This window comes from Eubalaena glacialis, chromosome 20 (genome assembly GCF_028564815.1).
Source record: "Eubalaena glacialis isolate mEubGla1 chromosome 20, mEubGla1.1.hap2.+ XY, whole genome shotgun sequence".
NCBI lineage: Eukaryota > Metazoa > Chordata > Mammalia > Artiodactyla > Balaenidae > Eubalaena > Eubalaena glacialis.
Genome location: NC_083735.1, coordinates 34291536 through 34302815, shown reverse-complemented (window position 1 = coordinate 34302815; position 11280 = coordinate 34291536). Strand labels below are relative to the sequence as shown.

Genomic DNA, 11280 nt, shown 5'->3' with positions numbered 1-11280 from the left:
TCGTGTGATTTTTCTTCTTTAGCCTCTTAATATGTGATTACACTGATGGATTTCCAAATATTGAACCAGCTTTGTATCCATGGAAAAAAACCCCACACTTGGTCACGGGTTATAACACTGCTGAATTTTCATTAATATTCTGTTAAGGATTTTTGCATCTATATTCATGAGGATGTTTATGTGTTAACTTTCATTTTCTGCACTGTTTTTGTCTAGTTTGGTACCATGTTAACAGTGCCTTCACAAAATGAATTGGGAAGTATTTCCTCCTATTCTATTTTCTGCAAGAGATAGTGTAGCATGTGTTAATTCTTTCATTGTTTAGTAGAACTTTCCAATGTAACCATCTGGGCCTAGAGATCTCTTTTTCAGGGATTTTTAAATTACAAATTCAATTTCCTTCATGGCTATAAGGCTATTCAAATTATTTCATATTTGATGAGTTGCGGTAGCTTGTGCTTTTCAAGGAATTGGTTCATTTAATCTAAGCTGTCACATTTATTGCATAGAGTTGTTCACTGTATTCCTTTCCTATTCTTTTGATATCTGCAACATTGATAAATATCATCTTGTTTTGTTCCTGATATTGATAATTTGTGTCTTCTCTCTTTGATCTTAACAGAGAAGCAGCTCATTGTTTTATTGATTTTGTTTTCCTTTTTGTCAATGCCTTTGATTTCTGGTCTTATCTTTCTTGTTTTGTTCCTTCTGCTTTCTTTTGATTATTTTGCTCTTCTTTTTTTTAAGTCCTTGAGGTCATTTGGTGTTATAAATTTCTCTTTCAATTGGTTTAGTTGTATCCCACAAATTTTGATATGTTGTATTTTTATTTTCATTCAGTTCAATGTATTCTTAAAATTTCCTGTGAGACTTCCTCTTTGGTCCATGAGCTATTTAGAAGCATGTTTTCTAGTTTGCATATGTTTGGGATTTTCCTGCTATATTTCTGTTACTCATTCCTGGCGTGATTCCACTGTGGTCAGAGAACACACTCTGTATTATCAATTTTTAGAAGTTTTTTGAGGTTTGTCTTATGAGCCAGGATTTGGTCTATCTTAGTATATGTTCCATGGGTGCTTGAAAGGAATATGTATTCTGTTGTTGTTGGGGGAAGGCTCTATAAATGTTGGTGAGATCCTGTCGGGTGATGGTGCTGTTGAGTTCTTCTATATCCTTTATATATTGCTGATTTTATATAGCTGTTCTATGAATTGTTAACATCCCCAACTATACTTGTGGACTTGTCTTTTCCACCTTGCAGCTCTATCAGTTTTTGCTTCATATATTTTGCATCTCTGTTGTTTGGTGCATATAGATTTAGGATTGCTATGTCTTTTCATGGACTGCTGCAATTTATTACTATGATGTTCTTCCCTGTCACTGGTAATTTTCTTAGCTCTGAAGTATAATTTATCTGATATTAATATAGTCACTCCTGCATTTTTTGATTAATGTTTGCATGGTATATCTCTTCCATCCTTTTACTTTCAACCTGCTTTGATCATTATATTTGAAATGAGATTCTTGTAGACAGCATATATTGGGGTCTCTTTCAGATCCACTCTGCCAATATCTCTTTTAATTGCTGCATTTCAGTCTATTTACATTTAATATAATTATTGATGTGTTAAGTCTCAAGTCTCCCATTTCATGTTTTGTTGCTTTCTGTTTTTTCTCTGTGCGTCTAGCTTCTCTTTTTCTTTTTTCTCCTTTTCTATAAGTTACTTGAACATTTTTTAGGATTCCATTTCAATTTATTTATGGTGTTTTTGAGTGTACCTCCTTGTATACCTTTTCCAGGTTGCTCTAGGTATTCTGTTATATATGCATATCTTATCACAGTTTGATACCTGAGCCTAAAGTGTCAATTTATGAATTCCCTCTGAATTCAAGTGAAGTATAGGAACCTTGCCTCTCTTTGTATCTTTTACTCTATCCCATTTATAGTAAAATTGTCTTAAATACTTCCTGTACATACACTGAGAACTATATCAAACCATGTTATAATTTCTGCTTCAACCACCAACATAACTTAGAAAACTCCAGAAAAGAAAGTCTATTACATTTATCCATATTTTTAGTCTTTCTTTTATTCTTCCTAACTTACTGAAGTTCCAAGAATGCTTCTTTTATCCTTTTCACTCTGTTTAGAGAGCTTCCTTCAGCCATTCTTTTAGGGTGTGTCTACTGGCTACAAATTCTCTTCATTTTCTTTGATTTGAGAATGTCGTGACTTCCCCCTTCATTCAGAAGGCATTCCTGAATATGCCTCTAGTATATTTTAGCTGGACACAGGATTTTGGGTTGACAGTTCTTTTCTACCAGAACCTGAAAAATGTGCCACTTCTTCGACTTCCATGGTTTCTGATGAGAAATCTGCTATCATTCAAATAGTTTCCCACCCCCCATAACTAAGGTGTATCTCTTGTAGTTTTACACATTTTTTTCCCTTTATCTTTAGTTTTTAGGGGTTTGACTGTATGTGTCTTCATATACATCTCTTTCTTTGTGAGAGTTTATCCTGTTTGGGGTTTGCTCAGCTTCTTGAATATACAGGTTTATATTTTTTGCCAAATTTGAAGGATTTACACGTATTCATTCTTTGAATACTTTTCAGCTACACCTCTTTTCTGCTCTCCTTTTTGGGACTTAGATGACATAAATATTAGCTCTTTTGTTATAGCCCCACAGGCCTTTGAGGCTCTGTTGTTGTTTTTTCCCAATGTTTTCTCTCTGTTGTTCTGATTGAGAAATTTCTATCGTTCTATTTTCAAGTTCACTGATTTGTTCCCCTCCATTCTACTGCTGAGCCTATCCACTGATATTTTTACTTCATTTATTTTACTTCATGTATTTTTCAGTCCTAAAATTTCCACTTGGTTCTTCTTTACATCTTCTGTTTCTTTGCTGAGACTTTCTATTTTTTGTTTGTTTGTTTCAAGCTAGTTCATAATTATTGTTTGAAGCATGTTTAAATGATGGCTGCTTTGAAATCCTTTTCAGATAATTCTAAATCTCTGCCACTTGGGTGTCTGCGTCTGTTGGGTTACCTTTTCTCAGTTGAGGTTTCCCAACTCTTGGTATGATGAGTGATTTTGGAATAAGACCTGGACATCTGAGTCTCAGGTTATGAGACTCTGGCTTTCATTTAATTCCTGTCTTAGCAAGCCTCCTCTGATATCCAGTGGGGGAAGCAGGGTGCTATCTCATCACCACCAAGTGGGAGTGGAAGCCCAGGCTTCCCGAGTGGGAAGGGCTCTTCCTCACTGTTGGGTGGCAAGAGGAGTCCCGGCTCCCCAGTAGGTCTGCTGTCACCTGGGGGCAGGAACGCCTCGTTCCTGCTGGGCATTCCCCACGTGGTCTCCCCTGATACCAGCAGGAGAGGCCTTGTTACTGTCCAGCATCAATGAAAGTCCCAGTTCCTCACCCCATCACTCCAGTGGGGCACTTAATTATGGCCTGATGTGTGTGGAAGTTTAAGTTTCCCCCTTGGTCTTTGCAAGCAGGGGTGGGGCAGTATGTTTTGTGATGTTCGGCTGCCATAGAGTGGTTATCATTTACATTTCTCCTGTTTTGTGAGGCTGCCCCGTCCTGACCCTTCACCTGATGTAGTGAGTTGGGTGCACACCCCTAAAGGCATGTCCATGTCCTAGTTCCCAGAACCTGTGAACATTACCTTATACGGCAAAATATGTGATTCATTTAAGGACTTTGAGAGGAGGAACTCACCCTAGGTTATCTGGATTGGCTCTAAATCTAATGACAAGTGTCCTTATAAGAGATGCACAGGGGAGATTTGACGGATAGAAGAGAAGGCAATATGATCACATTGGCAGAAACTGAATAGATGTAGCCACAAGCCAAGGACCACCTGGAGCCGCCAGCAGCTGGAAAAGGAAAGGAACATATCTCCCCTACAACTTCTGGAGGGAGCACAGTCCTGCCAGCATCCTGATTTCAGAGTTCTGGCCTCCAGAACTGTGAGAGAACACATATCTGTTGTTTTAAGCCACCCAGTTCGTGGCAACTTGTTATAGTTTGGTACTGGAAAGTGAGGTGCTACTGTTAAAAAACTCTAAAACTGTGGAAATGGCTTTCAAATTATATAATGGTTAGATGCTAGAATTCTGAGATGCATGAGAGGAAAAGCCTAGGTTGCCTTAAACAGACTATTGGTATAAATGAGTATTAAAGAAATTGATGATGAGGGCTCAGAAAGTGAGAAGCATGGTAGAAAAAGTTTCTAATGTCTCAGAGAATACATACATCATCATGAACAGAATGTCGGTAGATGTGAATGTTACTTGGCTCTGCCATTGTGTTCTACCATTATGTGGACAGCGGAACTTGTAGGCAATGAACTTGTGTATTTTATTGCAGAGGTTTCCAAGCAAAGTGTTGAAGGTGCAGTGTGATTTCTCCTTGCTGCTTACAGTAAAATGCAAGACAAAAGAAATAAATTGAAGAAAGAACTGTTAAGAAGAAAAGCAGCAGCATTTGATGATTTAGGAGATTCTCCATCTATCCATATTGCAAAGGATGCTAAAATTAAAAAACTCACTGTTGGAGAGAAGTCCAAGAGTGCAGCTGGACAACCTTTTGCTGAAGAGATTATTTGTGTGACTCACAGACCCACTCACTCATCTCAGCAGAAGCCAGGAATAGAAGTGGAGTTATCCAAGAAAGACGTGTGGACTCCCATGACATACACAGGAGACCCACAAGATTATTAAGAATGTTATATCAGCAGAAACAAGCTTGGTCTGAAAAGGACAGAGAGAGGATGGAATGAGTCTGTTGAACTTCTAAAACTCAAGAGCCAGGAAATGGTTGACAGAGTTACTTGGTTGTAAACATGTGCTAGCTGTCAAGACAAAGGAGGAATGACTCTGAGGGCAGAGCCATGGGTGCAAAGGAAGAGACTGGAAGAGCAGTTACAGAGGCAGTGGGTGCAGAGGCAGAGGCCTATGAAGCTGCCTTGGGTTCAGTGGACAGAGCCTCAAGTGACAGAAAATGATTCTCAGGACTTGAAACCTAATGGAATTTACCCTGGTAGATTTCAAACTTGCTTCGGGCTAGTGACTCCTTTATTCCTTCCAATTTCTCCCCTTTGGAATGGGAATGTCTATCACATGCCTATCTCGCCATTGTATTTTGGAAGCAGATGAATTGTTTTCTAGTTTCACAGGCCCACAGATGGAGGGATTTTGTCACAGGATGGATCATGCCCAGAGCCTGCCAAACCTGATGTAGATGATGAGATTCAAGACTTCTGAGCTGATATTTAGATTTTGGTCTTAGTGTTGATTCTGTAGTGGGTTGAGACTTTTCGGGATGGGGTGAATGTATTTTGCATGTGGGACGAATGTGAATTTTGGGGGGCTAGATGGTGGACTGTAGTGGGTTCAATGGTGGCCCCCCAGGAAGAAATGTCCACATCCTAATCCCCAGAATCTATAAATATCGCCTTATATTGTAAAACATGAGATCGAATTAAGGGTCTTGATCAAATTATGTGCCTCTTAGGCACTTATCTTGGATTATCCAGATCAGCCCTAAATTCAATCACGAGGGTTTTTTATGAAAGGTACACAGGGGAGATTTGACAGATAGAAAAAGAGGTGGCAATGTGACCACAGAGGCAGAGATGCAGCCACCAAGTCAAGGATCTCCTGGACCCACCAGAAGCTGGAAGAAGCAAGGAACAGAATCTCCCCTAGGGACTTTGGAGGACTTGATCTCAGACTTCGGTATCCAGACCTGTGAGAATAAATGTCTGTTTTAAGCCACGTAGTTTGTGGTGATTTGTTACAGCAGACCTAGGAATCTAACAGAGTTGGAGAGCAGCTTCTTTGTTTGTGCCATTGGTCGGCATCTCCAGCCTCTGTCAGGGACACAGGAGGCAAGAGGAAAACCCAGGGAACTCACCACCACATCACCGCTCAGGGCCAAGGTCCCTAGCTGGTCTGCTTCCTTCTCACTGCCTTTTGGGGTCTTCTTATCTGTTTATAAATAACGTCCAAGGATCTCAGCTGTACTAGTAGGAGGAGTAGGAAAAAAGTACATCTGCTCCACCTTTTGGAAGTGGAAGTCCTACCTCCAGAATTTTCACTTTTTCAACCAATTAGCATATTCCAGTTACATCACTCGTTTTAAACATTAGCTTTGGTGATGTCCTTCCTTGCTCAAAATTCTTCAGTGGCTCCCAACTGCCTATAAAATCAGCCCCTGACTCTTAACTCCACATTCATTCCCTCCTTAATCTGACCCCGTCCCAGCCTACCTTTCTGGTATAATGTCCCACTGTGCTCCTCACCGGTGTTTCCAAAATCACGCTTTATCAAACTCAGTTCTTTGGGACGTTAATCAATGTTACATGCACCCGGGAGAAAAAAAAAGGCTCTACTGTCAAATGAGTTGGGTAAACAGTGGATTTAGGCAGATTTAAGCCAGTTTATTATTATAGATCTTTCAGATTCTTTAATAAACCAGTGCACAAGGTGAATCTCCAAGAGGCAGTTAAAGCATGAAGCATTTCCCAAACTTCCCTGACACAGAACCCACTGTACCGCCTCCATGGAAGGCACTCTGTGAAACTTTTCTCATCCCACTTTCTTCTCCAACCAAACTTGCCTGTTTGTTATCATGTGAACTCACTTTGCTTTCCTGCTGTTATAGGAAGGAGCAGCTTTTGTGAAATGTCAAAGAGGCAGTGCTGGTGCTCTGGCACTGTTTGATCAGGCACCATTCAATTTCATAAAACTTTCCATTAAAGTTGGACTTTGAGTTCAGAAGTCCCAACCAGAGGTATTATAAAAATAGACTGTGGGATTTGAGTCATGTTACAAAATAGAGAATCTGTTTTTAAAATATAAATCCATTTAATAATACCGCTGGATGATACGAGGGATGGGAACTGCCCCGTCCACCCCGCCACACCCAGGGGCAGGGGGTGTGGGCACAGGGGTCAGCAAGCCGGTGGTTGACAGACACCTTCCTCTTCTTTCCTTCTTCTCCATGGCAGCTTGCTCCCGGGGACTCTTTGGGACCCACAGGAAGGGAGATGCTCTCCCCTCCTGGCACCAGCGACTCACTCTGGCTGGAGAGACTCCGGACGGGGAAAGCAGCACTCACCCAACCTGGCCCAAGGCCGTAGGCAGAAGGAAAACACTAGCAGCCGTGAAATCAGAAGAGGAGGGAGGACCGGGCCGGGCCGAAGCCACGGTTTCGAGAGAAGCCGGATCCCGATGAAACCTTAGTTGTGAAGACAGGTGGATGAGGCCTCTGGAGATCAGGAGGGGTCAGGAGAGCACAGCTAGCACCAAGTGCCGTTCACACTTTGTCCTAAAAGTCAGTTAGACGTGTGGCCAGTGGTCTGTGGAGCCACCGTACTTGGAGCACTTGTCTCCGCGCAGAGGCAGCGGCTGCCGTGGCTCCATCTCCCCAGACGCCGTGCTCGGCATCCACGTCTGCTGGGCCTCTGTGGCGGAGGACGTCCGGCGTGCAGACAAGCTGCTGGCACTGCCACGGAGGGCTGCACCCTCGGTCCACGGCGACGGTCATGGCTGCTGGGGAAGCGAGGTCTCCGTCTGGGTGCCGAGGACACCAGGCGCGATGCAGCGGGGCCCCGGGGGCCTCGGGCCGGGCAGCCCAGCGGGGTCGGGGCCGCCCACCATCAGGAGGCCCGCTGCAGGCTGCGCTGCTCCTCGTCCCCCGACTGCAACCAGCTCCAGTCTAGAGACTGAAAGTCAACGGGCACGTTAAAGACACCGAGGCCACCCAGACATCTGCCTTCTTCGGGAGGCAACCAGCACCGTTCAGAAGGAAATTAAATGCCTCTCGTTAAGACAGTCTTGTTTCTGCAGGGTACCCCTGAGCTAGAGCTATGTCTGCAAAACCGTGCCGGAGCTTTTCTTCGGATGGGCTTGGAGCCCTGAGATTCCGGGAAGGCGATTTAAGTATTATTACTGCAGCTCACAGCACCAACTCACGCTCACTGCGGGCAGCTGGTACCCTGGGCTAATCTCAGCTCTCGACCTCCAACCGCGCCAGGTGAAATGGCCTGGTCAGACTTCCTTTTCCTCTGGCAGAAGTGCAAACGGGCAGTGAAAGGATCGAAATATACACGGCTCGGAGGAGGAAGAACAGCAAGAAGAGACAGAAAGCCCCAAACCAGAGAAGGACACTTGAATAAATAAGAAGTGGTTACAATGAGCAGTATCCCCTCCGATTCTTCCCCAAAATAAGAAGTTCCGGAGACGTTAGCATGTGACTGTATCGGCAGGAAAAGGCCAAAGAGCCAAGCGAATGATTTAGCATCCTCTCAGCAATTTCAGCTTTGTCTCAACGTACCTGCATCTGGACTCGTTTTTCTTTAGGTCAGCTTCCCTATAACTAGGACTGCTAAGCCCCGAGTCCCTGAGAGGCGGGGTGGTGATGGGCTCTTGCTTTGTTCCCAGAGCCCAGCACTGCACCCCACACACAGATGCCCGGCAATGGTACAGAAGGCGCTGCAGGGGAGAGGCCTTCTCACAATGATGCTACCTTCTTCGCAAGGATCAAGTGTAGCAAGGATGAAATGAGGTAATGCACATAAAGTACCTGCACACATTCAACAGTCGTCAGCATTGCTATCACGGTGAATAAGAAGTATGTACTAGAAAATCCTAAGAGTACACTGAGATCGAGGAAGCACGGCATCGCCTTTCGATCTGCTTTTTCTCGTTTGCTGCAGAAAGAAAGGACGTGGAGCAGCGGGGGTTCCCACGGGCCATTACCCTTAAGCTCTGGTCCTGCTCCTTCATGGTGTCCTGTAGGGCGTTTTCCAGCTGGGTGCACAGGGTGTGTGCTTCAGCCACGAGGTCTTCACTAAGAAAAATGATTGAATTATTAGAACGTGGTCAATGTTAACTTTTCAAAAGTGTTTGCAAATATACTAAAGAGCTTCTGGAAAGATTTTAAAAATTAAATAATTATTCTGAGGCTGAGTGTCTTAAAACACCGTGTTATTGCCTAAGTGATTTCATCCGTCTAGTTAAGTGCTGTTACAGAAGCTTGAATCCAGCTACGAGCACCACTGTTCACAACGTGGAAAAGCAGCGATCCGGCTTAATAACAAAGCTCTTTCTGACTTAACTAGATTCTCTCCAAACTGCCACAATCTGAAGATCTCTCCCAAATCACCTGTTTTCCACTTTTTAAAATGGACAAAAATATACACACCATGCAGTTTCCCCAGATGTCCCCAGCTCGTTGAGATCTGGGGGAAGCAAGTTCTGGGAACTGATTTGTTTACTGCGCTCTCTCCTTCTCTCTGATGAGAAATGCACATGTCCCCCTGAGAACCGGCCGCGGTGGGAAACAGGAGAGCAGAGCGCGCCAACTGTCCTTTCTAACCTTGGCTCGAGGGCGTGGAGACACAGACAGCGGCCTGTGCCCCCGGGACGACTTCTCCAGAGCTTTGAGGATCTCATGGAAAGAGAGTGACAAATCCAGGAGGAAGGGCCCTCGATCCCCTCCTCTCACTGCGAAGGGGGCACTGATGGAAGGAACAGAGCACAGCGCTGCCCAGACTCATCCATGGGCTACTAACCAGGCTCCAGGCTCCGGGCCAGCCCCAGAGGCCCTGTGAGAGGCGCGGGACCTGGTTACCATCCTCAAGGAGCTAACAGTAAGCTGGGGAGAGAATTAAGAATCCAAAACAGGGACTTCCCTGGTGGTCCAGTGGTTAGGACTCTGTGCTTTCACTGCTGAGGACCCGGGTTCAATCCCTGGTCAGGGAACTAAGATCCCGCCAGCCAAGCGGCAAAAAAAATTAAAAAAATAAAAAATCCAAAACAGTACAGGCTACAAACCCCCCAAGTACAGGAACAGGATTTTTTTAAAACAGCCGTATTGAGATAAATTTACAAACCATAAAGTTCGCCCATTTAAGGTGCACAATTCCATAGTTCGAGTACATTTATGGAGTTGTGCAACCATCCTGGTAATCCAGTTTTGGAACGTTTTCATCACCCAAGAAGAAACCTTGTACCTGTCGTCAGTCACTCCCCATTCCCTGCTCCGCCCCCTGCCCTCGGCAATCATTAGTCTATTTTCTCTTCTATAGATGTGCCCACAGGAACCGATCTTAACCATGTCCAGGAGGAGAAGGAGCCCTGTGCTCGTGTGTCAGGGCCGTGGAGGAGGTGGGCGCAGAGGGAGGATGGCTTTGGGGAAAGGTGTCAGCGGAGCCGCGGTTCTGGAACTTCAGGGTGCGGGAGGGTCAGCCAGGGCTGGTTAAACAGGACTGCTCGGCCCCACCCCGAGCTCCTGGTCCCGAATCTGCATTTCTGGCAAGTACCCAGAACCTGCCGATGCTGCTGGTCTGGACCAGACTTTAAGACCCCTGATGGCAGAGCCAGAGTCTGCCTGGGAGCAGTGGGTCAGAATGGAGAGGTGGCTTGAAGGCCTGAGAAGGCTCAGGCTTGGACCCCAAGGCAGCAGGAAGCCGTGGCTGGTCCCTAAATAACTTGAGGAATAACTCGATCAAAATGGTCTCCTGTGAAGACTGATTTGACCAGAGGGGCCTGGAGGCAGCACTAGGGGGGGAAGCAGAGAGGGAAAAGTTCGCCAGAAGGGCTCTGGGGCTCTACTCCCAGCTCTGCGGCAGGGGTGCAGGTGATGAGTGGGGCAGGGAGAGGCCACGGGAGGGACCAGTGACACGCGACTCAGGCGTGGAGGCCAGGGCGCGCCCGCAGGGACCTGGTTCTATGAGCAGACCGCGATGGGCGGACTCGCGGGCAGCGGGGACTGGCCAGCACTTCCAAGGCTCCCATCCAGCAACAAGCAACCCGACCTCAGACGAGGAAGCCTTAGTCGGCAAGTCAGGAGGAGCTCTGAGAGCAGAACGCCACATCTGTCCCCACAGCACCCGGCAAAGGGAACAAACACCGAGGAACACGCACAGACCCGCCGACGGGTGACCGACGCGCCCCTGACTCTTGCACTGGGCGCAGCGATCGGGGCGCACCTCTTCTTGGCGGCCTCGGGTAAGCTGTCAGGGGCTGTGCAAGGCTGCGACAGCAGCCGGCTGGGCTGGCTCAGGCGGGACGTGTTCATGCTCTCCGGGCTTCCGCTGACGGGACCTCGGACCTTGCTCTAGATGACAAAACCAGGAGGAGAGTCAGCAGTTTTGGAGCAAACAGATGTTTCAAATTTTGCATTCACACCAGGGTATTTTCTCTTTTTCAAGTTTTTTTTTTTTTTTTTCGATGTGGACCCTTTCTAAAGTCTATATTG

The 11280-nt window shown here is 45.6% G+C and overlaps 1 protein-coding gene across 2 annotated transcripts in view; it reads right to left on the bottom strand.

The window, feature by feature from the left end:
- Positions 1-6861: 6861 nt before the first annotated feature.
- IKBKB (inhibitor of nuclear factor kappa B kinase subunit beta) overlaps positions 6862-11280 on the bottom strand; it is a 46712-nt gene continuing 42293 nt past the window's right edge. For both annotated transcript variants that reach the window (XM_061177535.1, XM_061177536.1), the window contains exons 20-22: positions 11012-11139; positions 8778-8868; positions 6862-7741 (exon numbers count right to left, since the gene is read on the bottom strand). In XM_061177535.1, coding sequence (XP_061033518.1) covers positions 7676-7741; positions 8778-8868; positions 11012-11139 — 285 coding nt within the window. In that variant the 3' untranslated portion in view covers positions 6862-7675. The remainder of the gene's footprint in view (positions 7742-8777; positions 8869-11011; positions 11140-11280) is intronic.